The sequence below is a fragment of the Anas acuta genome, chromosome Z (assembly GCF_963932015.1).
Source record: "Anas acuta chromosome Z, bAnaAcu1.1, whole genome shotgun sequence".
NCBI classification, from domain to species: Eukaryota; Metazoa; Chordata; class Aves; order Anseriformes; family Anatidae; genus Anas; species Anas acuta.
Genome location: NC_089017.1, coordinates 17,423,473 through 17,451,291, shown reverse-complemented (window position 1 = coordinate 17,451,291; position 27,819 = coordinate 17,423,473). Strand labels below are relative to the sequence as shown.

Genomic DNA, 27,819 nt, shown 5'->3' with positions numbered 1-27,819 from the left:
ACAATTTTGAAAACAAAAATTGAAATCAAGAGTAATCCGACATGTCCAATTAGTTGCTTCAGACACTAAGAAATTAATTTACTCAGATTCAGCCACTTTTGTGGGCTGAGGATTCTGCATGGGCATAAACATACAATTTTTTAAAACTCTTCTGTTTCTGTGAGTACAGAAGAAGTGATCTATCTAAGAATTAGGTTTTCAGCACCCTTTCCAAAGGTGTTTTCAATAGGGAAGTAACTGGTAAGATCAAAGAGTCAGGATTTGGGCCTTTTCGGTTTCAGACCTTCTTGCTATTGATTTGCTATATAGTCCTGCTAAAAGGTAAAACAACCCCTCAGACTGGATTTTCTGACATTTCAGAAACTTGCTTTTCTAGTAAACCTGAACCTAATTGGCATTTCTGAATACTACTACCAAGAAATGAAAAACATTTTCTCAGCACGTTTTCAGATTTCTAGCCCATGAATAATATAAACGAAGCTTTCACAATACAACGATTGCTAGCATTCTTTACAGTGATTGAATTTCCTGTGGTTAAACTGATACTTCAAAAGACCCTCCTGAATATGAAATAAAATTAGACTTGCAGATTTCCTCATGGGAACCAAAGCAACTTAACCAATAAATTATTTGCAGCAATGCTAGACTGGGCTGCTATGCTCAAATGATTTCTTAATACCAATCTAGGCCAAAGACTTTAAGACACATAGCAGACAATACATTTTTAAACTAGTAAAATAGGTTCTTTCTGACCAAAATTTAGAGGTCATTACTTGTACCTCAATCCAGTCAAAATGCGAAGTGCAGCTCTTTTGTCAGAAATGCTTAGATACTGTGTTTTAAGGAAAATCCTATCAGTTTGTGCAGATACATGTTTGCTGTAGTCCAGTTCAAATGAATATTGCATAATAAAACATGTTAATTCTTGTATTTGAGATTCACAGTAATTTCTGACAAAGTAGACCATATGTTGCCTAGAAAGGATGTACCTGGCAGCCAGGAGGGCCAACCGTGTCCTGGGGTGCATCAAGCACGGCATCGCTAGTAGGTCGAGGGAGGTGATTGTCCCGCTCTACTCTGCGCTGGTGCGGCCTCGCCTCGAGTACTGTGTGCAGTTCTGGGCACCACAGTATAAAAAGGACATGAAACTGTTGGAGAGTGTCCAGAGGAGGGCTACGAAGATGGTGAAAGGCCTGGAGGGGAAGACGTACGAGGAACGGCTGAGGGCACTGGGCCTGTTCAGCCTGGAGAAGAGGAGGCTGAGGGGAGACCTCATCACAGTCTACAACTTCCTCGTAAGGGGGTGTCGAGAGGCAGGAGACCTTTTCTCCATTAACACCAGTGACAGGACCCGCGGGAACGGGGTTAAGCTGAGGCAGGGGAAGTTTAGGCTTGACATCAGGAGGGGGTTCTTCACAGAGAGGGTGGTTGCACACTGGAACAGGCTCCCCAGGGAAGTGGTCACTGCACCGAGCCTGTCTGAATTTAAGAAGAGATTGGACTGTGCACTTAGTCACATGGTCTGAACTTTTGGGTAGACCTGTGCGGTGTCAAGAGTTGGACTTGATGATCCTTAAGGGTCCCTTCCAACTCAGGATATTCTATGATTCTATGATTCTATGACCTTCTGCCATGTATTTTAGTGACACCAAGGAAGAAAATGCTCAGACATATTCTGAGGTAAGAAAATAGATGAGGCCACTGTAAGATAAGCCTTGTTATATTTCTGTGTACATGGCTCTGTGGGCAGAAGGGAACAACGTCAAAGGAACATTTGACGCATGGACTTGCCATTATCTAGCTCCAATGAAGGAGAAACTGTGTGGCTTTTCAAGGTTCTCAATGGTTCCTGTTCCTCCAAGCAACATCAGAAATCAAATGGAACTACGAAAGTTTCACAGAATTTACTAGAACCTTCCTAAAAGGAAAGAAAAAACAAGGAAGAACAATCAAGGAAGACTGCTGATGTTTGTACACACCAATGAAAACAGTTAAGAATCACAGTAGTGATAAGCTGCTCTAAAAACACTTAAGCAAGCAAAAAAATGCAGCCAAAATAGAAAAAAAAAAAAAAAGAGAAGGCTGTAAAAGACAGGATTGTAAAGAAAGCGTGTTGGACTTAGTAAAAAGGGACAAAGGAAGACTGGTCCCACCTGCTTTGATCAATTACAAAGTAGAACTCATAAAAAAGGCAGGAGATGATAATTGTAAATTGCAGTTGTGATCTGTGTTGCATTGGGACCATACACATAATGATAAAGCTGCTCATCCCAGGAGATTTATTTTCTTCGGCTAGGCTATAATATGTGCTTTTCTTTTCAGACACATCTAATTTTCTACTTTTAAACTGAAGTCTGCCTTTGTCGAAAACTGTACAATACATGACGTGGTATTTTCTGCAGCTTATTGTTACTACAGAACTGCTGTTAGGGCAGAACAAGAAGGGATTCCACCTTAAAGATACTTTTTCTGATGCTTGCTATAGTATTTCTTACTCTTCTCAGTGACTCAAGCCCTGAAAACATTTGGTAGTTTTAAGTCCCTGATTAGTTTTCCTGAAATATTAAGTACCTGACAGACGTTATTATTATTATTATTATTATTATTATTATTAGGTTTATTCAGAGTCAAGTCCTTCATTGCTTATAAAAACATATACTGAAAATGGATCCTTTTTCAAATCTCATATTGTTTTCAAAGGATATGAAAATATTTTCAGTGTCTGCATAAGCAGTATTTTAAAAGAATAAAGAATGCAATTTTCAAACTGATAATTATGCTTAGAAAACACAGCAATAAAACAAACTTAAATGCACAAAAAATTAGTCTGAGATAACAAAAATCTTAAAAACTGTACCTAACTTAAGACTCCTCAGACACTTTTAAGCTCTATTACGTATTTTACAATATTTTGTAGTACTTTTTATCTTGCAGTAATCTACAGTATCTAGTACTGATTTAATAAGATTTAAATCTTAACAATCTCTGCAGTTTTGTTTGCTGTCTTTTTCATTTTAAGTAACACGTCTCCTATAAGAATTGCACCTGTATGATCAGTGATCACTTAGCTGATTAGAATTGGACTTTTCTCTCTGCATAAACAACCACAATATGTTTAACAGCGTTTCTTTTCAAACTGGCAGATGGTAAAACAGTTTTTAATGTAATCCTTTTTGTATTAACCAAAGAAGATAAAACACATATACCACAGATTTAAATGTAATTTGTTTTAGTATAAATCAGGAATAGTTCTTCTGAAGAAGGCTGTTATTTTTGAACCACACTAACATATTCAAGAATACTGTCTAGCCCTCCATTTTGCACGAAGTACTCCCAATAATTTCAGCATTTTCTGCAAGAGTTGCTACAGGTTTGGATAAATCCTAGAGAAGAATAGGATTCTGATGTTTGAAGAGACAGTCCCAGGACTAAATCTAACCTTACAGAATTCATCTACCCACATACAGCATGAACAAGCAAATAGCCAAATACTGCAAAAGTAGAGCACACCATGTTTTCTTTCTCTGGACTAGTATTTTAAATTTCTGAACTTTGGGTTATATATACACCTGTTTTTATTTCTCTGATAACTAAATGTACAAACCATAAAATACACATTTAGATAGTAAATGGCCTTTTGGAGGCTTTTGCTATACTGATTTGTCCTACATTTTGCTTACACAAGATGTTTTTTATACATTTTAGTGTCACTTATATTCTTAGATGTGCATTGAATGTTGTTTCCCAGTTCAGCACCATGAAATTACTGCATTAGACAGGTTTGATGGGGATACAACTTTTTTTTTTTTTTTTCCATCATCTAGATTTATTGGAATGCAGTAATTTCCTTTGAGCTATTCTTATCTAGATAAGGTTTGCAAAAAGACTGTAGTTCGTCACACTTGTCACATTCAACACACAGTTCCAAAATTCAGCTCTTAAGAGTTACTGCTCTTTTCCTCTAATTCCTAAATCCTTGTGTCCCAATATGCACACGAGAATGTTCAAGAGCCTGATTGAGCTTCTCAAAAGTCTAGACTTTTCTTTCTAAGCAGGATTTCCTCTGTCCTGATGATGAACAGTTACACAACTATTAATGGACAAATGGGACATTTATTTGCACATTCCACATGCAGGGCATTGGCCCATAACTGTTCTTTGTGCACAGTGGAACCTGCACTAAATAAAGACACCACAGATGGCAACAATGACCTCCTTCTGCTCAGTAATGAGAGCACTTTCCCACAGGGAGACACAGATCTACAGATCTACTCAGCTAAATCTACCTATTTCTTCTGAAAACAGAAGAAATTCTTTAACCCTAAGACTACCACTATGGAAAATTTTTCATGAGACAATAATAATTTCCGTGTAGAAGATTTAGATAAAACTGGGTTGTCATCCTATCTTTTTCTGTGTTGTTTCAAATGTTAGAAATCCTTAGATTTTTTAGGAATCATCATCATTAAGGGAGCTTTATTTATGATTTTGAAGGTATTTTTTCCTTTCCCGTCTCACTGGGGAAAAGATTGAGGGTTTGCCCATAGTTATGAGAAAAGAGTAAGTTTCTCATACATGTACAGCTATTCATTTTCTGAGAAGCAAAAATGGTCCACTTTTTTTTACTTGCTGATAGAATTTTTAATTATGCAAACTAAGAAACCAGCAATTATATACAAGAAGATTGGCACATAAGCCAATTTTAATTTATCAATGGCTTTCTTTTCACAGATGAGCTATAACAGTAATTGGGAAACACAGTAATAGGTATTTTAATTGACTTTTTTTTTTTTTTTTTTTCTGTGTAAGTCTAATAGACTTTTGTTGTAAACTCAGGTTTCTGAATAACACAAAATATGAACTAGAGGAAACATCTTTGATATATACATTGTCTGACCCCCCCCTTTTTTTAATTTTTTTTTTTTTTTTTTTCAGGAACATGGAACATCTGTAATTAGACTGTTGGCAAAATTCTTCTCTCATTTGCAAATTCAGAGTAACAGCAGTGACATCCAAGGAAAATATTCTTAATTATCCAGAGTTTATACAATGAGAATTATTTCCAGGCCACTACTCTCCCTAACAGTCTCAAACTGGTTAATCAGTCTTTAACAGCAATAATGACCACAATCATTCCATTAATTAACAATTTTCTCCTATGCATGCATATAAGCCTCATTTTCATCTCTGAAAGCCACACATTTAAATGCTAATGCCTACAAAGATTTATTTTATAATCCTTGATGTAAATTCTCTGTTGTGAACTTAAAATGTGTTTTCAAAGTATCAGCAAATTCACTTCTCTCAATAGATTTATATGCTTATATGTCCTGTGTTAAGTCACCAGAAATGTTGAACAGGGGACTGGTACAGACATAACTTTCAGAATGCTAATTATAGATTAATTATGAAGTAACTATATTACCAAACTGTGTTTAGTTACATAGACAAGTTCATGGAGAACAAGTCCTATGAGAAGCGGATGAGGGAGCTGGGATTATTCAGCCTGGAGAAAAGGAGGCTCAGGGGTGACCTTATCGCTTTCTACAGATACCTTAGAGGAGGCTATAGCGAGGTGGGGGTTGGTCTGTTCTCCCACGTGCCTGGTGACAGGACGAGGGGGAATGGGCTTAAGTTGCACCAGGGGAGGTTTAGGTTGGACGTTAGGAAGAACTTCTTTACCGAAAGGGTTGTGAGGCATTGGAACGGGCTGCCCAGGGAAGTGGTGGAGTCACCATCCCTGGAGGTCTTTAAAAGACATTTAGATGTAGAGCTTAGGGATATGGTTTAGTGGAGGACTTGTTAGTGTTAGGTCAGAGGTTGGACTCAATGATCTTGAGGTGTCTTCCAACCTAGAAATTCTGTGATTCTGTGATTCATGTATTATTACCCCAAACACCAGCTACCTCAGCCAGTCTGGCTGATTTCTTGATGAAGACCACTTATATATTGAAACAAAATCTCAAATAATATGATGTCATATAACTCCTGTGATAAATTGTGTTGTCAATGGAGCTGGTTAATACCATGAAGTGCTGCTGGCCATACAAGAGTTAGCACAGCACCAATCACCTGCCCATGAATCAATAACCAGTTCCTGGCATCTGAACACATCGGAGCACATCATCACTGTCATTTGAGCACAGCTGCTGCAAGACTCTGAATAGGAATTGTGCTCACTGTCTGCATCCGTTATGGAACAGAAATTTGCTTCTCTTTATGCACTTAAGTAAGAAAACAGGTATTGCTAACATTTGCGGGATTTGAATACGAATGTGATGGCTTGTTGGCACTACTTCCACTGAGAGAGGAGCGCTGCTGCCCTCCACTGGATGCATGCCATGGACGATCCACACAGGGAGAAACCAAAGATAGATTTTGCTGGAATTCTACTGCCCAGGGAAAGCCTATTGACTTATCAGTGAAGCTGCAAGATGCACATGTTCCCACACCTGAGGAAGGGGAAACGGTGAGATAAATGTACATGTGCTTAAGAAATGGTGAGATGCGTAAATGTACTTAAGGAAGCATTTTGCATGTAGGGTATTGTTTGTAGGCCCATACAAGCTGGTATATTGTTTAATAACTGTATCAAGCTTCACTCTAGCGTGTTTTTCACAAGAGAACTGTAGGCTCTGACTTTCAAATGGAACTAAGAGAATGGGCTCCTTCACCCTTAAAATATTATATATATATATATGTATATACAGTTTTCTTTTTAATAATAAAAACTCTGTTTGAAAGAAAACCTGTTAACTTACTACTACTAACAACTACATTTACCTTCATGAGATTTATAGGATTAATTATGTGACCTAAAAACACTTCATGATGTCCAAGAGAAACTGTCTCTAATTTCCTTATTTTTTTCTCCTCTCCTAAATTATGCTTATAGCTGTATATTAAATATTTTCTAATGTCCTGCCCTTCCTTTACTAAGAATTTATGTAGTTATCACTTCAATAAAATATCACAAGGGTGCCATAGAATAGAAATCCTTATTTGAAGATGTGAATGCTACTCATTTGATGAGAAATTCATATTACTATGTGAGCCACACTTCTGCAGTTTGAGAGCTCTGATATCTACAATTATTAAAAGTAGTTACAAACAGAAAATGCTGATTTGTTTGTTTACACACCAGTAGTTTATCAGGCTGTTAAAATTGCAATGATTTTTTTTCTTTTGTAAATACAACTGAAATAAATAAATCTATAGCATTGTCATATTTTATATACTTTGTCCACTGGCAAAATTCATAATTTTATTTCTATAAAATTCTCATTTTTAAAATTTGATGAAGTTGTTCAATTGATTATGTTTACGAAGCACTGACAAGGTGACATTTATTTTGGGTTTTCCTAAACTGATATTAAGTAAAACCAATAGAGGGAGCTCTTATACCATTTTTTCTACCAGGTATAAAAAAGGTGAGTGCATCACTTCGAATAATCATTTTAAGATACAAGAATACATGTTTAAAATGTCTGTCCATAACATAAAAAGGTAAAGAGTGAAAATGCATATTATTTTTCAGCTTCAAAGAAAATACATATATATTTTTTTCTCCCAAAAATGGTTGATATATGGTTTTATTGTACTGTCAAAATGTTGGTTAGAACTGGAAAACACTTTCAGATATTCCTGGATTGCCACTGGTGCCCAGCATTCATAGCCCACTTAAATCACTGAAATTTAAGACTGTCAAAATTGAACAAATCTTCTGGTCTGAATCTGATTTTAACTTAAAAGTTTTAGTCAAACATTTACAATAGAACAGTACTATCAACAACATTTAAAAATACATGCTGATATATTGTCTGTGGTTAAAAGAATGGGTAAGTTATATAAAGGGCTTGATATACTTTTTTGGTAAAAATATTGTGTTAACAAATTACATCCTTTACTATAAGGCAGAGTATCATTTTAATGAACAGTACTAACAGCTGTTTATAGCTGTTTTTATCATGAGATAAAAACAAACAAACAAAAAACAAAAAAACAAATATCTGCATATCTGCATATATAACAAAGAATGTGTATTTTAGAATGTGTGTTTAAAATAAAATAAGCTTCTGGCAAATTAAAAGTGAAAACCAATTAATCAAATTCTGCTTTAAACCCTTAGATGTACTTCCCATAAAAATATGGTATGGAAAATAACTTATGCACTTCACTGTCCACAAATATTACCACGTAAAATGTCTTTTAATTTAAGTGCAGAGACACTGTCATTTAGAAATATATAGGAATTGCATAAAATGCCACAAACCAGCCTTGCAGATTATAGTTCTGCTAGAGTGAAAAATGTGACAAATACTTCTGAAGGTACATGCTTAATCTCCTTAGATACTGAGGGAAAGCAGCAAAAGTCCTCTCTGGCTATGGCTCAGGTGCAACAGCCTTATAAACCTGCCTCTCCTTTTGTATCTTAAACACATTATTTCTTTTACACTCCATCATTCATGTTTTTGAATGTAAGTAGAAAAGCCATCAAACTACAATATTTTATTCTGAACAGATCTTGAGAAAACATTCTTATTTGTGTTCCTCCCATCTGCTAGGGTTATTTTTTTGTTCTAAAATAAAAGTATGTCTTGCAAATTGCTGCCATTTTCATTATCATAGCTTTTTTTGTTTGTTGTTGTTGTTCTACTAATACACTGAAATAATGTGATACAACTGCTGCACAACATCCCAGTCCATCAGAGGAAGAAAAGGGCAAGCTCTTTCTAGTAGACCTATAAATGGTTGCTGTGTTGTTTTCATTAAATAGTTGTTTTGAAGCAGTTACGCTCTTGAGTGCTCTCTCAGTAACAGAACGAGATATGTGACCAGATTTTGGTCACAGACCAATGTAAGTCTCCAGTTACTCTGATAAGGCTGAGAGAGCCATTCTGGGTGTATGACAATGCAAATAGAATAAAGACACAATGCATTAACTCATATCATAGATACATTTCTAGCTCCCAAAAGCAGTTTAGGTATTTCCAAGCTAGAACAGTTTAGCTAGAATGATGCTAGTAGGAAATATACTTTTTGGTTTTAATCCATTCAGGAAAATCTTGTTAACTTCCATAGACATGTCTTATAAACAAAGGGTGATATATGTCTGCAAATCATTGTCATTTTGATTTTTTTTGTCTCACTCCAATATAGTGTATATATATATATATATATATATATATGTATATTTATTACATCTTTATTATATCTTATCCTCTATTTATTAGACTGTGTTATATATTTTATAAAGCATTAAATATTTTTATTTATCATATAGTATACATATATAATCATATAGTATACATATATACTGTACATATATATATATAAAATAGTATTTATTTTATTGAAGTCAATATGAGATAATAGCTACAGACACAGTAATCTTGCCTTTAAAATTAATTTGTTAAATACTCATTAATATTGTGATTCTTCCACATCCCTGACTTTTTGTTATCAGGAGAGCAAGTAAATATCAAACTCTTTTAAGAGTTGTGCATATGCTTTGCAGGTGCTGTTATCCAGTGTTTGCAGGTGCTATTCAGAAAACCTCTTTTGAAACTATCAGAATTACAGACTGAAATTTTCTAGATTTGTTAGATTTAGTGTAGATTTTCTCAGAAGTGAATTTATTGGCTGAATGCACAAGTGTGGACAAGAATTATCACAGGCCTACCCAAACTTTTCTACCTGAAAACAAACAGATTCAGACCAGTTGACAGAACTTCTTGAATGTAAACAGAACAGCACTATAAGAAATGTTATTCAAACCCACTCCGCAGTGCACTTAGGCAAGACTAGCTGGATGGAGGTTTCAGTAGCCACAGCAGGTTGGCATGTGCTAGAGGTGGCCTCTGCCCCCTATCAGACACAGACAGCTCTAGCCAGCTCCACAGAGGCCTCACTGCAGGATGTTGCCAACAGCCCAACAGCCAAATATCACTGAAAACTTACTTGAAATGGAGATGAAGACACCACAGAAGGAGAGGAGGGAAGAAAAAGCATGAGAAACAAGAGAGGGAGCATCAAGGTCAGAGAAAGTAGTAGTAGGAAGTTCTCTGTGGCAGAACAGATATTCCTGGCAGCCTGTGGAGAGGGTCACACTAGGGCAGATATTCCTTGCAGCCCACAAAGGACTCCATGCCATAGCAGATGGATATTTCTGAGGGAACTGGAACCGGTGGAGAGCCCATGCTGGCGCAGAATTTTCTAACAGGACTGAAGCCTGTGGAGGAGCCCATGTTGCAGCAAAGGAAAAGTGGTAAGGAACACCACAAAAGTGGAAAGAGCACCACAAAAGGACTCATCATAATCCCTCATCCCTCATCCTCTGTTATGTGCTGCTCAAGGGGCGGGTAGAGGAGTTTGGAATGAAGGAGTGAGACTGAGTATGGAAAAGCCCTCACATGGAAAAGGTTCTGTTTTAATGTTTGTGGTTTTGTTTCTTTGTTTCTTTTTTGTTTGTTTGTTTTGTTTAATCTTCCTGAAGTCAAGTCTCTTTTGCCTGCAAGAGTAATTGACGAACAATTCTCCTGTCTTTGTCCTGACCCATGAGCTTTCTCATTCCTGTTCCTCCTATTTTCTGCTCCCACCAAGTAAACGAGCAGCTGGGTGGGATTTTGGCTGTTGGTAAATGCCAATCCACCACACTAGCTAAACCAGAGTGGGCATTCTGGAGACAGTTAATTTCTTCCTTGGGCAAAGCTGGAATTGCTGTTTCTAGAATTCCTGGAATGGCTGTTCCCTTCATCACAATTGTCCAAAAGCAAGTTACCCCTGGGCTTTATATTCCAAGATTCCTGCTTGAGAGCAATAGCATTTACCTAACTATGGTCCTAACCCCAGTCCATCCTAGAAGGATAAAGTTTTCCAGAGCTCCTAGAAGGTGTAAGAGAGAGTCTCTCATACAGTTCTCCTAAAATGTGATGCAACAATATCTAGCCAAATAGTATCATAGATTTTTTTTTTTTTTTTTTTTTTATTTTAAGGAAATAAGATAAAAACAAAACCAAACCACATTAAAATTCCTGACAAGCTACTTCTAAGCACTCAGAGTTCTAAGTGAAATTGCACAGGCATCTGTAATTGTGCTTACTGGAAGATTTTAAAAAAAAGTAAATGCAGGACATGACCAGCATACCTTTACAGAAACTAATGATAAGCCTCATTAAGCCATCATTTTTTCTTCAACTCATTGCCCTTTGCCTTCACATTAGCGAAATCCATAAGACCCTGAGCTATCCAATGATGAGCTGAACAGGACCTTTTTCTCTGCACGTTATCAGGCTCCTCATTGAGAAGAGGTAGCATCAAGTTAGATGAAAGCAGTCACTTGGATAAGCTCTCAAATCAGCCTTGCCTCACTCTAGCCTGCTCTGGACCAGCAATCTGACTCAACACTTCACTGACTCAGATAAAACAACAGACACTGCTAATTAATAGATAAACCCAAGCTTTGGCACAGATCAGGAAACATCTGTGATGACCAAGGAGATGGTCAGATTAGCTGAATGCAACCATTTTTCAGTTTCATGAAGAAATTCGTATTCAGCACCCTGCTTTGTCAGCATCTAAATGCAAGTAATTCTCAAACAAGTTTCTCTGATAAACCAGTAATGAAAACACAGAAAGGTTGCCTGTGCCAACGGGCTCAAACACTGTCTACTTCTATATTGACCCTTATAACCTGTCTAGACAAATAAAACTCTTACTGTCTATAGATTTCCCCTTTGATTTTAAGATTAAAAGGTCTTTAAAATGTCCTTATTTGCTTACTGTTCATTAATTTCTAATCTCTGCATCACAAAAGTATGCAAAACTAAAATGCTAAGAATCCACATTTACACTCTTGTCTAGTACCTTTGGTTAATAGTTGGAAAGAGAATGTTTGAATCTTTGACAAGTATTAAAACAATTATCTCTTGTGGAACAATTTATGAAAATTTGTTCTGATCAGTGTGAACATATTTTCCCAGATGGGTCAGATTTCCCAGAAAAGCTTGAAAATGAATAAAATGCTTCGGGTATTTGTTGCTGCAAGATCTAGGTCATAACAAACTACTAACATATGGGGTTTAGAAGGAAGTCTGCTGCAGGCAAGTGATGCCATCTGCTGTTGACCATGCACAGGACACTAAACCAGTTGACTGCTTTGATTTTATGACACCTCTGTTTTTCCCTTTTTCTTTTTCTAATACCTACTTCAAATATAAATTAAAAAAAGATTTTTCCAAAGGGCATTCCATAAAGCACTTGTGTGGTCTGGATACCTGTTACCTCTTTGTAAGTTAAATTTCTGGATTTCCATATGTCAAAATGAGAAAAACATGAGATGTGAAGAGAGGAAGAGAGGATAAATATATTTGTATTTCCTTAAAAAAAAAAAAAAAAGGAAAAAAAGATGCTTTTGTTTGCAATAAGAAATACTGAAACCAAAGATAAAATGTTCTGTTAGCTCCACTGGCGTTCAGATAAGAACAACACTGCACAACACTGCATTAAAACTACTGAAAAAAATCCATACATTCTCATTAATTTTTTTAAATTAAATATTTATTTTTTACTTGTAGTCAATGTGACTGCTACACTAGAAGCAGCGTACGCTGGAAGGAAAACAGTCCTTTGAGCAGATTACTACTATGTTGCTCAGAATAAGGTTGAGAGATTCTGGCTGTATCAAATGCTTCTAGGAGTGCTTTGAACAGGTCATACTTATGCCATGGATTATTTTTTTTTAACCTTTTTCTAGTCAAATATCCAAATACTTTTACATAAATGTCTTCCATGTGAAAAATAAACTGCGGTATAAAGAAGTATCTTACACAGCCGCACCATGTATTTCACAGATCTAATCTATATGAGTAGTTAAGCTAAAAATCACAGCTGAGAGACTGTGAGAAAACTTGAATGTGTCAAAAAAAAAAAAAAAAAGGAAAAAAAAAAGAAATAGATTAGCTTCCTGAAATGTTTAAATTCGTACTGAGAGAAAGAAATTTTTAAAACCATCTGTTGATAAAATGTGTTCAGGAAGCAGTGTTTTTAGCATAAGGAACTTTGCATTTTTCCACTTTGGAGTTTTTTAATCCTGCTGTAGTCTCCACTTGACTTTGTGAATTGGCATTACTTTCTGCACATCCTCCCCTCCCAACCCCCCCCCCCCCCCCCAATTCCTATTGCCTCCTGGGGAACAAGCAAGGATGCCTTCACAAAATCTTCCTTGAGCATCCAGTATTCTGCATTAACTGTTGCATAGATATACTAGCAATTTCTACTTCCTGAATGATGTAAAAGGAATAGCGAGGTTGTATGTATGCTATTTTGGGTAAGTCTGCAGCTAAACTAAATACACAGGCTTTGAAACAGACTCCTGACTTTGTGGCCTTGGTGTTCTTCAACGTGCATGTACTGCTTTTTTGTGGGTGAGTGAGGAAGGAGTTAAATGAGTATAAGTGGATAGCTCTGCTTCACAAGAACAGCTCCAGCAACAGAACTGGGGGTTGCTGTATAAACACAGCACTTTACAGTATTTTGCCTTTTAACTATTTCCTATGCTGACAACATTACCAACAGATCACTTGCAACAATCTCTCTTGGCATGATAGCGATAAAAAGCACGAGCTTTTCTTTGCTCATCTGATATAAACAAAATTTTCTTCTCCTATGGGAAGGCAGTTTCTTCAACAACTTTGAGTACATCATTTAGTATAATGTGATAGCATTTGAATACTTATGCCAAATCCACTGTCAGGAAATGCTGTTCATCCAGAAAGTATTCATAAAGAAGATAAGAATAACAAGGTAAACACAGAACAAAAGAAAGGAAGAACTACACTGATTTAATTGTTTGTGTACAAATAAACGATCATATTATTTCTCTTTTAGTTAGAAGTGGTGTAGAAAATCTAAATGTAGATCTGCAAGTATATCCAGGAAAGAGGAAATAGAATCCAATAACAGCCAGAAGCAATTCAGTATTTGTTTACTCCTAAAATATGGATTTACACACCATTTAATTAATAGTACTGGACCAATTCCTGAGTAAGGAATGCCTAATTTAATGCTTTGTTCAGCTGAGACCTTAATGCCTTAATAACAGCTTCAAATATTTAATTATTATTAAAAAGAATGATAAAGTGACTAGAAAAACTTGAACAAATTTTACACACCTTAAAATTAATTCAGATTTGGTTACAATTTTCCCTGACAGGTCTGAGATCCTCCTTGGTTGGCTGGATAACTGATCTTGCAAATTACTGATGGTGCTGTTAAGAGCAGTTATCCTTTATCATTTGGCACTTGCTTGCTAGAGCAAATCTCCATGCATCAAAGAGGTCACAATAAATAGGAAATCTTTTTTAGAAGAGACTGCAAGAAGTCTAACACTTGAAGGCACATGAGAGAACATGAATTGTGAGGACACACATTAATTGCATGGGCTGTACAATTAACTTAGCAACTGTGCTGGCTAATTTCAATGAGAGACACAGAAAAAAATATAATCAGAGAAAAATGTTACAGAATCTAGAGGAATACTGAGAACTAGCAAAATTACTTGAGATAGCTGGAAATTTTCAGCATAAAACTTAAAAAGGAATTAAGGAATTTGGAGGAAAAAAAGAACAACAAACAAAATCACCAGAAAACAGGTAGTTCTAGGGCCCCATGTTTAAGTCTTTCTAACACACAGCTATTATCTCAGGTTCTTTCTTCCTTGAGGATATATCAACATCTCACTAACATAGTCTGGTTACTAGAACTTCTGTGAGAATCCCAAGTAATTTTCTGAAAACAATGTAATCAAAGCTAATACAGAACCATGGTAAGCAGAGAGCTTAGAACTAAAAATTTCAGCAATGTAGGATTTTGTTAAATTAATCAATGTTTAAGAAAATGGTCATGAAAGAAGCATGTAAAACTCATGACTAAATCTCAGCATGGCCACAACTGTGCTTAACCAGAGATCTAGAGAAGAAAATTACTGAAATGTGCTGGTGAGACAGATCTCAAAGCAGAGGACCTATATGGAACAGAAGGAAGCTCTTTTTGGCTGTTGCGGTTACAGGGATGGTGCTTTACCAGTCCAACCCACCAACTTTCAATTACATCTGTGAAGCTGGGCATGAAGCTTCAGTGTAACTGTTTTTCAACAGATGTTTTTAACATTTTTTTTTTCCAAGAAAATACCTTATCTCTGAAATACTGAGATGAAACATTTATTTCCAGTAGGTCTTTAATTAATGGGTTCAAAATATCAAATCAATGTAATTAATGAGTTCAAATGATAGCCTGCTGGTAGGCTACTTCAGTGCTCCTTATTTTTCTGGGCTTAGGGTCATTAGCATGATATGGATACCTCATACTTAGCCTTTTAGTCTTTTAATACCTTTTAAAATTTACTTTTAAATCCCCCTTTCAAGCATTATTTACAGATGTAAGTTAGTATTATTCAAGTTTTTGCTCAGGAATGACTGATTACACTTGTGACGGGTCAAAAAAAATATAGGAATGCTATGTGCTGTTAAGTGCTAGGGTCTAATATTCCATCAGACTGATAATTTAAAATCAGATCTTAAAGAAATAATTTAGGCAAATTACATGATAAACATGTAATCTTCACATGCTTTAATTAGAAAACCCTGTTATGATAATAAAATATTTTAATATTATATCTTCTCTCGAAAGACTGGAAGTTGAGATAGAAGTGTTAAATAATATACACAGTGTTTTTCAGAGAAAATAAGTACTGCTACACCTATTTAGTGCATGATTAACCTAAAGGATCTAGCAGAGGCTAAATGAAAGATTTTCAAGTTTTCCCAGAATTTAACAAATATATATATATTCAAAACATTCTTTATTCTTTTCAATCTTTGTTATTACTGGTAATGCTAAAAAAACAAATGTAAATGGATGAACTTGTTAAAGTAAAACGTACATACTGTGTTTGCCGTGAAGTTACTGTTTGGTGACAGGTGATGGAGAAAAAAGTGCAAGAAAGAGAACTATTGCAGAAAAGGCATGAAAACAAGAGAGGAGAGGGTACGAGAAAATTTGTAGTGAAGCTAAGGTAACAGCAACTGTAAACGGGTCAATACATTTTTGTATGCATTTCAAAATCCCTATGTTTCTTGCTTCTATAGATGTACCTAACAGCTGGATCCTCTTGCTGATTACTGTCTAAGAAAATTGCTTACACAGAAGAAGTATGAAAAGCTTTTATGTCCAACAGTGTTGCTAGGTAGTCAGAAAGAAGGACAAAACAGGGCAAGAGAAGAGCATGAAGTTAGAGAATTCTTGAAACATATTGTTTTCTCTCACTTCAATTTTGTGATGTCAAAGGTTTGTATAGCTAGAAAGGGGAACATAAAACACCATAGGCTCAACTACAGCTGTAACACTCCACAGTTCCTGAGTTAGCTTTAGAGAAACACACACTCTCTCACACACACAGCTGTAGTGGAATGTTGCATGTGCATAACATCAAAGTGTGTGCTACTGAGGACTTAAGACAGCATCCTACCTTTTGACATCCTCTTCCATGCTGGAGTTTGGAACTTAGAATAGAGTGTCAAATGCAGAAGTCCTGTCAACACAGAAGCCAAACCACCCTGATCCTGCAGCCTACTCCAGCCCTTGACCAAAGTTTTATGTAGGTGAATTTACAGTTCAGCAGGCTAAAAATCAGAACACTGAACACTCAGCACTCATATGAATTCACCATCTGTGCTCCCCTGTATCCTTCTGTGTTTTATCTGCCTAAAACACAGAAATGTCATAGCAGCAAGGACTAGAATACAGATTCTCCTTACTAGCAAGGAATTTCTTTAAAGAGTTTTCAGTGTTATCCACACTAGAACTGCTTGAAACAGAGACAGAGTGCGGACCCCTGCACCATACTGCTCCTTGCTGCACCATACTCTGCCAGCTGGGCTAGATGATGCCAATGTGCCCCTTCCTTCCCTACAGTTAACTCCCAGTTTCAGGTCATGGCACAGAGGAAAAGTGACAATGCCTATCCTGCCTACCTGCAGTGATCCCTGAACATGAGGAAGAGTCTCCGGCCTCAGGGCTGGACTCTCTTCTGTTAAAGGACCCTTCCACTAAGAGGCAGGCTTATCTACCTACCTTACCCAGCCTGTGTGGTCCTCAAGTGCTGTGGAGGTGGCAATGCTGCCCAGGGAGCTGCAGTGAATGTGCTGTTTGAGTGTGAGATGGAAGGAATGGGCCAAGAACGTCATGATCAATGAAGATGATGCCTGTCCTGCTTTTAGCTTCCACTTCTCCATGACTGTAGTCTGGAAGCCTGGGCATTTTTCTGGGAGGTAGGCACAGGTGCTCTAAAAATTAGGTTTACTCACCTTTGGCTTTGCCTTAAAAGAAAGTGCTGGGTGCCCCTGTGTTCTCTGGTGAGTACAAAACTGTTAGGCTTTAAGGACGCTCTGATGGTACCTATGGGATCAAGCTTGTCGGAGCTTGGACAAGGAGGAATGCCCCAGTTCTGCCTGCTGTTTAGGTTTACCCTTAAGCAAGGTGCTTAGCTCTTCCACTTTCTGAAAACTACGTTATATTGTGTAACCACAGATATAGAACTTTCAGGCTTTTCAGAATTTCTGTTTTGCACACTGAGAAGTAAATGCTAAATACAATTTTAGGTACATCTGTCCTTTACCAAACCTGGCCCCACTTACAAAAAACAAATCCACAAAGGGAGATATTAATATCTTGTATATTTAAGTCCCAATTGTCTATAAGAGCACAGCACAAAGACAAAGATACAAAGGAAAGTGAGTCTGTGGAGGTTAGCTATTTTGAGAACTCTAGCTTTAGTAAGTAACCTTGTTTTCTCCTCCATTATTTGCTTTCTAAATTTGCCTATTAAACTTGAGACATCTGACTTAAACGATTTCTTTTTTTTCCCCTGCAACTTAAATTGAGTAAATAGATATTATTCTCAACAACAGGACACATCTTGACTGAGCTCCACAGAAAATTGCTGTAGTTTTTTGATGCCCCCTTTTCATCATTTCAGGTGCACCAGTTTTGTTGTGTAGAGACATTTTGAACCTAGTGAGAGCAATGTATGTGAGTCTTATTTTCTTCAGAGGGGGGCAAGCTGTTTTACACTTGTTGTGCTCTAGCTTGTCTGTAAAAACTTAGTTCATGGTATGTCCGAATCAGAGCTTACTTTCCAAAACATTTCCATGTTTCTTTGTTTTCTTACATTTCATCACATTATTTTTAGTATTTAATTATATTCTCAATAGGTCATATTCTAATTATCATGGTGCAACCTCTATGAAAAGTTTATCTTATCCTTACCTTTTCATTTGGCTGTTAAAGCACTGACTTTAACTGAGGGAGGACACAGGGCCAGTGCCTGTAATTCAGATCTCCAGGGATCAGTGTTAACCTCTGGTACGTATGGCTAGAGAGGGAGTACAATGGCAGGGATTTTAAGGACATGAAGAAGGCAGAGATCTCCATGCATGCTGCATGATTGATATGTAGCTTGGGAAGAGTTCTAGTTTGTTACTCTGTCTGCTAACATTACCTTAGTTTTGATTCATGATTATAAAAATTCTTCCCTGTTGAGCTGAGTGTTGCTATGTTCAGTTTCTGCTGATCTATGCTGCCTGTCAGCAGTGCTTTATTTAACATCTTAAGTTAAATAGTTAACATGGATTCTATTATGTCTGTCTTAACAGAGCTCTTATTAACTTACAAGCATGGTCTCTTTTTCTCTTAATTTTTAAAATGTTATGGATCAGTCTTTTTTGTTTGATTATATGCTTTAGTATGTAGGTACTAATTTTAGTGTCATTATCAAGGGGAAAATTCAGACATTTTAACACAAATTTGGCCAAAATTGGGTGTCAATAAAGTGTTTGAACACAACCTTAGGAGCTGCTTTAGTATTAATTAGGTCTGAGAAACTATCCTCTATTGCTTAATGAAAACATTAGAAATCTAGTGTAGACTGAATTGGAAAACAAAAGTAAAAATGAACTAAAGCTACTAAAAAACACTGTGGCTGCATTTCTGTGTACTGCCACAAAGAAAGAATGCAACCAGAATGTGATTTTTAGGCCTACTTCCTCAACTTTCTTGAACTCAGGAAAAGCCACATGTAACAACTGTATTATAAAAGTAATGAATGCACCACAATGTAAAATAATGAACATTTATGTTGGAATTTTCCTGAGGAGAAGATTTACTGCAACTTTTATCACAGGCTGGAAGGGACATCTAGAGGTGATCTAGTCCACTCTACTGCTGAAGTCAGTGCTATCTAGAGCAGGTCACTAAGGATCATGCCGAGGTGAGTTCTGAGTATCTCCAAGGATGGACACTCCACAACCTCTCCAGGCAATACTGGAGCGGTGGTGGAGTTTTCTGTCACTGCATACCACTGAGGAGAGCCTGATTGTGTCTTCTTTACACACCCCCATCAGGTATTTATACATATATATATATTTATATAGAATCCCCATTCCAAGACTTTTCTTCAAGCTGAACTGTCCCAGCTCTGTCAGCCTCTCCTTGTATGCTGTGTGCTCTTTATTACCTTCATTGCCACTGATTAGGCCCCCTCCAGTATGTCCCTTTCTCTTTTCTACTACAGAGCTCAGATCTGGACATGGAACTCCACAGATGGCCTCACTGGTGTTGAACAGAGGGGAAAGATCATGTTTCTTGACCTGCTGGTGACACTTCCTAATGTAGCACAGGAGGCTGTTGGCTGTTTGCCACAAGGGCACACTGCTGGCTCATGTTCAACATAGTGTTCACCAGAACCACCAGGTCCATTTCTGCACAGCTGCCTTCTAGGTAGCTGGCCCCTAGCCTGTACTGGTGAGTGGGGTTATTCCTTCCTTGATTCAGAAGTTTTCAGTACCAGTCTGAACAACACAGGACAATCACTTTGAAAGTTACATTCACACACACATAAATTGCTGTCCACCCCTGGGCTCCTAACATAGTTTTATTTCATGCAAGAAAAATACACTGTCAACATATATATCAGCCCACCGCAGAGACAGTTCTGGTTCCAATGTGCCAAGAGTGCACAGAAATACTTGCATTATGTAAGCATATCAAGTGCTTGGGAATATGAAAGGGACATTTAAAAAAGTGTGCACGTGGTTGTGTAGACCTGTATTTTAAAACACAGTTCTGAGTTATTATTCTGTTTATATCCCATAGTGTACTTCACCTAATAAAGCTGTGTCTCTGCTTGATAGCTTCTAATCTAAAATATTAGCAGTGTGTTTATCATCCCCCCAAAACAGATACTAAAATAGAGGTTTACTTTGTTGTTGTTGTTCTTCCTTTTGTTTCAAGTATTTTCCCACTTGTTTAGCTTTCTTTACTTAAAAATGCTAATCCATTTTCCTGCTGCTTTACCTTCTCCAGGTTTGGTTATAATTTCCAGTACTACAAGGTGCACAATGTAATCCAGTTATTTAATTTATGTACATTAATATAGTAGAAAATGTAATGAAAGGACCAGAGCTTGCTCGCTTTCCTCAGAAGACAGTCTCATTAAAAATCAATAAGATTTTTTGGTATGAATTGTGAGTATAGTGTTCAGAAATTGACCTGAAGTCCCGAGATACCATTGAATGAACAGCTCAGTCTGACTCAAAGATTATTTGCTAGAACTAGAATATTTCAATTTAAAATATTTCTATTTCTAATCTTTATTCTCTAAAAGCTGTGACAGTGTTTGTAAACCCAGGTATGCCTCTGCTCTTTAAGAAAATTACATCTCTCTCTACACAGAGAATAACACGTAACAGAGCAAGTTGAGAAGAGGATGTAATAGCTATGAAACCCTATTAAGTTAGATATTGAATTTTAAGTTTCTCTTCTCAATAAGCTTAATCTCTTTCTCTCTCTTTTTTTTTTTTTAATTTATAAATAAACTGATTAAAGTTTTCATACACACCAATGTGTATAGATGTCATTAGTCATCCTCTGCATTTTCTATGTAGAAGACCCTCATATTTAGACAAATCCTTAAATCTTCTGTGAGAGCTTACATTTGTCAGGCACTAGTTGTTCAGATATGGTCTTTGACTCAGGAAGCTTCTAAACTACTGATTGCCAAAAAGTGGCAAATATGCTAGGGAAGGCATCATTCTGTGTACAGCCCATTTTTTATTCTTTTTTTACTGACTTTCTGCTACTGGTTGCTGTCAGATTTGGGCTAGATGGGGTGATACGATCTAATGCAGTCCAGTCTTGTAAGGTTTTATGCTACTTCCTTATCTTTGTCATAATCTCTTTCTTTTTTCTTTCTTTTCTCCCAAGTTTTTTTTTTTTTTTTAATTTAAGTGTGGCTTTCAATCTCTCCATTTCCCTAGCTTCTTATTGTAGCAAAAGTAGCTACAGCTGGAGTCTTCTCTTTTTGTTCGAATTAAACCTCTGTTCTCTGATGTCCCTTTAATATTCCAGAATTGATGTTCCCATGACCAAACTTTTCTTCTCCATGACTTTTCTCTTGGCCAATTCATAATGTAACGGCTTCACCTCAGCATTTCTTTCTCTTCCCACAACTGCCAAATTTTCTTCCAAAGCTATCTTTAACAGTTGTTCCTGTTTCTTTACTTCTAAGTCTTTGCACTTTTCCTCTTTGTTACCCTCCTCAGTCTGGTAGAACAGGTGAGCCAAGAAGGGAAATTGGTGCTGCCTGAATCAGGAGTGGGTTTGAGTCTCAAACATTAATGTATTCAAACAGGAAGCAACAAAGCTGTCTGCTAATTTTCCAAGGAGGATATCAACACAATCAAGATGAATGAACTTAATGTTGTCTGATATGGTGATGCCACCTTCTTGAAAGAAAGTCAGAGTACCCTGCAAATGCTTGGGTTAGTTAGGAGACTAACTGAATGTTACTGATGAGCTTAACTAATTAAATGCTGGTGTGTAATGAAATTTTATAGTTTAGTAACATAATTAGCTAATTTTTATTATTATCTCTGCCCGGGAAAGCAATAGCTATCTTTACCAAGCTTTGGAAGGTGAAATTGGTGGTGTTACCCAGAAGTTTGCACAGTGCAGTGCTGCAGATTCTAAAGTAAAGCAGCAAACTAAGTGAGCCTTTGTCTCATCTCCTATCAAGTGTTTTCTGAGCAATACACTACCCTCCTGACTGTTTAATATTGGGGATGATTTAATGCATTCCTGCACCTAAATATTTTCCTTCTTTCTTGTTTTTCTTCCTACCAAATTAGGTTCCCATTGCAGATCCAATGCCATATGCACTATATCGTTCTTCCTGCTGAATTAAAGACTGAACCTCTACGTTTATTCACTACTCCTCTCCTTCTGTTTGTTCTCTACGCTGAATTCTTCACAGATAATAATAAGGTGGCTCAAATAGCTTTCCTCAGCTGGATAAGGGTGTGGATGTGAAGCACATCTTGTAAAATGTCTGTCAGACTGAACAAATAATTTCCAGAGGGTTTCTAACACCTACCAGTTGTTATGCATATCATATTATTATCACAGTTACCTAAAACAGTTTTAGATTAGCTAAATGTCAATCTCACAGCAACTGCACAACCTTCAGGACATCTTTGTGTATATGACAGGCTCCCAGCTGTGACATTATTACTTAATTCTCTATTTCTAAATAAGCATGTATCTATGGTTTTCCTAATTAATAAAATAAAATAAAATAAAAAGACAAAAAAAATCCAAGTTAGGTTCTGCTACTCTTTTTCTATTCTTGTTGTTTGTATTAGTCTCTCTTTTTGAGTTTAAAAGTACATAGAATCAATTTCACTACTGTTTGTTTGTTTACACACTTTCAGTGCTATAGTTTTGAGGTATTGTATACTGGTAACAATGAACTGTATCCTTTTTTAAAAAAAATCTTACAGACTTTAGTGTCTTAAAAGCATATATGTTTGAGGAAAAAATTGGAGTTTGTGATATCAATTTAAGAGAAGAGTCTTTGCTCAAAATCGCATCTGAAAACATCAACAGCTCTACTAAACCTCTGACATGTTTCTCATATATGTTAAACTGATGAAAGAACTTTAGTGGGGATTAGTCATAGCTGCCGAAAAGATTTTCCAGTGGTGTGCAGTGGTTTATGTTGGATAAGGCAGGTGCAGAAAGCTCTGACAAAGCATGGTCAGTGAGACAAGACTCGGGAGGTGTTATGCATTAACATAAATGCCCCACTTGCCTTACAGTGAAAAAAACATAGATAATTAGACTTACATAGTTTTCACCTAATTATGTTTACCTCTGGTTTTGCCAAGTTTCTAGTTGAGCTGAATTAGTTGTCACAATCTGTTCAGTTAGATATACTCAATGAAGAACTGGGAAGGAAGTTATTGCCACATCAGCTTTGAGAGGCAAGGCTGATCTTTTTAAGTTGTCTACTGATACAGAGAAAAAACACGTTCACCTTAAATAACAGCACCCAGTGAAATCAGTCAGACACCACCTTTATAAGGGGACCAGGATTTGGTCCCAAATTGCACTACAATAGGGACATAAGACATTCGGCAGGATTTGTGGCCATATTTCTCTATGACTAAAACAGAAACATAAGTTAATGCTCTTGCTGAATGTTTCCTCAATGTAATATTTAGCAAAGACGTGCGTAAGAGTACTGCTTTAATTAAACATAAGTAGTCTCCTACCCGGAAATTGCTGCTAGTTTTTGATGAGCCTGATAGGCCATCTCACATCCTCGGGTTCGAGTTTTGTGCATTTCTGCATGCAGAGATGGACAGGTGACTGAGACATCCCCAATGGAAATTACCAGCTCTCGGTATAGAGCCACCTGGGTATTGAACTCCTGGACAAGCTGAAAAACAAAGACAATTTACTTACATGAGACAATTAACTACACTGATAAAAACTTATTATTTTTTAATTAAAAAAACAAAACAACAACAACAAAAAAAACAAACATGCCCAATTTAGGGCTTGTTCCTACTGCTTCCAGGCAGGCATGCATAGTGTACAAGACCAAGTGCCTAAGATTTAATAAATGACTAGGGCCTCCATGCCAGCTGCCTCTTCTGTGTGCTGTAAATGTTCATTTGCAGGAAAGTAGTGCTTCTGCTTTTAATCTCTGGAAGTGTGAGTTATTAGTCCTAAATATTAAGCAGACAGAAAACCAGCTGTTTTACTAGTAGCATGAGGTTATTTTTTGCTATCATTAAAGACAAAAATATCTCCAGAAATGATTGCCTTTGCTCCTCCTGCTTCCTGATTAACAGCACATTTAGGGATTGGAATGTAGCGTTTGCTTTTACACTGGAGATTTTGCTAATTTATTTTGTAATGATTTCTGTTCTGTCACTGGCCTCTAACCCAGATTTCAGACTTGAAACTGATTGGGAGTTATTGGCTGAGAAGATGTACCAGATACACACTTTCCAGTTAGGATTCTAGAAAGCACTTTTTCCAATGTGGGGAGAAAAACAGACAAAGGAATAAATAAATGTTTCAACATTTTCACAGAAATTTAATACACAGCAGATACACACGGATGCTACTGGATAGGTAGGTTATTTTACAGTGATGGAAAGATCATTATTGTTTAGTTCCACTGATCACAATGTGGGATGATATTTTAAGGAAACAAAGCATTTGCTATCTTAAAGGAAGCACATCAGACCATTTGCTCCACATGGTGGCGGGGGTGGAAGGAAGGGAGCATTAGAACAAAATATGTATTTATCTTTGTTTTGCTAATTTGACCTCAATTTCCAAAATATAAAACCAGACAAGAGCGACTGCTAATAATTCTGCAGCCATCATTACCACCAGGAGTTCAACATATCCCAGCATACAAGCACAGTGAAAAAACAGGTCTGGGACCTGGATTCTATCAGTTTTACGAAACATTAAAGTCAAGCCTTAGAATTGTCATACTCAGAAACAGAAAATAAGTGAGTCGCTTCCCCTGCAGAGTTCCATGCTGGCTCTTCATGCATACTACTGTAATTACTCTGCATAACTAAGAACTAGTATCGGGGCCAATTTATTTATTTATTTATTTGTTTGTTTATTTATTTATTTATTTTAAGACACGTTTTCTCAAATTTAATTGTAAGAGTAACAAATAGGTTTCACTGCTTCTGGAGCAGCAAAACAATCCCAATGCATTCCAATACATCTGCAAGAATACCACCACCACAACAAAAAACAACACCCCCCCCCTCCAAATTCACACACCAAACAAAGCCCCAGACACAATCCTCGTACTCTGCTAAACGTGGCTTCAACTCTCCTGTTCTGTAGCTTCGGTGGATGCAAGAAACCAATGGGGATAAAAAGATGTACTACATTGTGGCATAATTATTCCGTATTAAGAACATGAGAAAAGCTTCTCATCCTGCCACTGGTAAGACAGACACATTTTGCTGGTTCTCACCTGATATCCCCTGTCTAAACAGAGCATTGTCAGCAGTGCCAAGGAAAACAAAACCATACTGATATTGCAGCATCGAGACAGAACAAGAAAAAATGCACTCATTTGATCTCCTGAATCTCACTGCATATTGGCAATCCATCTGTAAATCATATTATATTTCTAATCACTGAATTCTACCTGATAAAGAACGAAGAAAGGAAGCTAGCGGTTCTGTTTAACTAACCAAGTTAAGCTACTGGGAATGAGAGAACAGGCAGGACCCTGTAGGATCCACTTGTTGGATATATTTATACAGCTACTGTGGCAGCTTTTGTTCTTTGGTGCACTGGGAGCTGCTGCCGATTTTGAAGTATCAGAGTGGATATCTGCCAGAACAATTTGCAGTATTAGAGAGAAATATTGCCAGAGTTCAGCAGAGCAGAAGTGGCAGACACATGTCAAATTCTACTGGGCAGAGGTGTGTGACAAGACCCAAATTTGTGAGGTAAAGTAGCAGCAACTACATTTGTTTTCTGTGATGGGTGAGATGAGCAATTTTGGGCTCCAACACCCAGCTGACTGTAGCCTGAGGAGCGAGATGCTGCTGGCTTGTAGGGAAGTGTCAAGATCAAAACATTTTGAGCACAAGTGGAGAAAAATGCTATATTGTAACATGATGTTCTGAAAAGAGCACAGGTGCGGGTGCTTGACCTGAGATTTTACAGTTGCAGTCAGCTACTCTGGGTAGACTGGAAGCAGGTACCATGCATGTCAGGGAACGAATTTTGGGGCCTCAAATTCTGTATTGTTAGAAAGATTATAGGACAAGAGAGGTTGTTGTTGTTTTTCCCCCACTAGGACAGCAAGCGGAGCGTGTGCTGATGCCGCGGAAGCAAGTGCTCACCTGTTTAGGCTTCAGTGAGTGCAAGTCTGGGGACAGATCGGGCCGTATCTAGCAAAAAAAAAAAAAAGCAACTCCACCCGCTGTCAGCGCCGCGAAGGCAGCGTGTGCGGGGCTGCGGGCTCCTGCGGGACCAGGAGCCGGGCTCCGGTCCCGACCCACCCGTACGGCCGGAGACCTCGCTTCTCCCCCCCGCCTCCCGCGGCAGGGCAGCAGCCCCCCGGCGGGGACTGCAGTTTTAAAAATAGTGCAACTGCACGTGATGGGAATGGGCGAGCTGCCAGCCACGGAAACGCTCAGAAAAAAAAAAAAAAAAAAAGAGAAAGAGAAAAAAGGAAAAAAAATAAAAGAAAATAAATAAATAAATAACAGCAATAATAATAATTTTCGTTTGTTTGTTTCGTTTCCCGCGGTACCCACCATCTTGCAGTCGTCCAGGGCTCTCAGGGTCGTGCAGGCGCCCTCGCAGCCGCTGCCCCGCCGCTCGGAGTCGCGGCCGTGCGGCGAGGTCCTGCTGCTGCCCGGGAAGATGGAGGCGGCGGAGCGGGGGCGCTTCCTGCGCCCGCTCGCTGCAGAGCTCATGCACTCGCATCCGCCGCGCGGAGCCGCCGGCCGGGGAGGGCTGCGGAGCCCCGCCGCTCCTCGCCCCGTCCCGCCGGGGGCCGCGCCGCTCACGGCGGCGACAGCGGCGACAGCGGGTGGCGGCCGGGCGGCGGAGCGCCCTGCGGCATCGCCTCCGCTCGCGGCGGGGAGAGGCGGAGGGGCTGGCGCCTTCCCTCCTCCGGCAGCGCGGCTGTCAGTCCCCGCGGAACCGCCCCGCCGCCGGCGGCATGCTCCGCCGGCCTCCTGCCCGTAGCAGCGCCGGCCGTGCCCGGCGGACAGCGGCTGCCATCGGCGGCTGGCGACGCCCCCGCGATGCCCCCGCCCGGGGGAGCGCGCAGCTCCCTCCTCCGAGCCCCTCCGCCGGCAGGGGGCACGGGGGGGACCGGGGGGGCTGACGCCGGTAACAGCGCGCCGCCCCCCTAGGGCGGGAGCGGCTGCGGCGGCCGCCCCCTTCCCCGGGACGAGACCCCCTCCCCAGAGCCCCCCCGGCCGCAGCGGGGGCGAAGCGGTCCCGTCGCCACCCCGCCGGGGGTCGCAGCCCCGGGGGAGCCGGCCCGGGTCTCCCGCAGGCGTCAGGGCATCGGCCGCGGGGCTGCGGCCGAAGTTGGTGCCGAGTCGTCCAGAGGGTGGCTCTGGGAATGTTTGCGAGGACTTGGTTCGCTGCTCGCGTTTGTTTGCTTTTCAGGGAAAACGAAAACAGAACAACAACAATAAAGGGCATCTTATCTTGGGTCTCCGAACAAGCGGTTGGAGGGCGCGATGCCGCCGCTCTTGTTGTAGCATTAAAGATTAAATAATGATCGAGTGGAGGAATTGTTCCCTCTCTGCTCCAGCACAGTGCAGTTGCCCTTCAACAGGCTGCTGCTGCTAATGCTCTCCTCTCTCCCGGCCGCGGGCACCGGCAGGGCTGGGTCGGCGGTGGCTC

At 38.7% G+C, this 27,819-nt stretch overlaps 1 protein-coding gene across 2 annotated transcripts in view; it reads right to left on the bottom strand.

The window, feature by feature from the left end:
* Positions 1 to 27,551, bottom strand: part of RGS7BP (regulator of G protein signaling 7 binding protein) — a 46,405-nt gene extending 18,854 nt beyond the window's left edge. Inside the window, exons 1-2 of one of the 2 annotated variants that reach the window (XM_068667970.1) lie at positions 26,712 to 27,551; positions 23,667 to 23,833 (exon numbers count right to left, since the gene is read on the bottom strand). In XM_068667970.1, coding sequence (XP_068524071.1) covers positions 23,667 to 23,833; positions 26,712 to 26,873 — 329 coding nt within the window. In that variant the 5' untranslated portion in view covers positions 26,874 to 27,551. The remainder of the gene's footprint in view (positions 1 to 23,666; positions 23,834 to 26,711) is intronic. The other variant, XM_068667971.1, reaches the window with a different exon arrangement.
* Between the last annotated feature and the right edge of the window lie 268 nt (positions 27,552 to 27,819).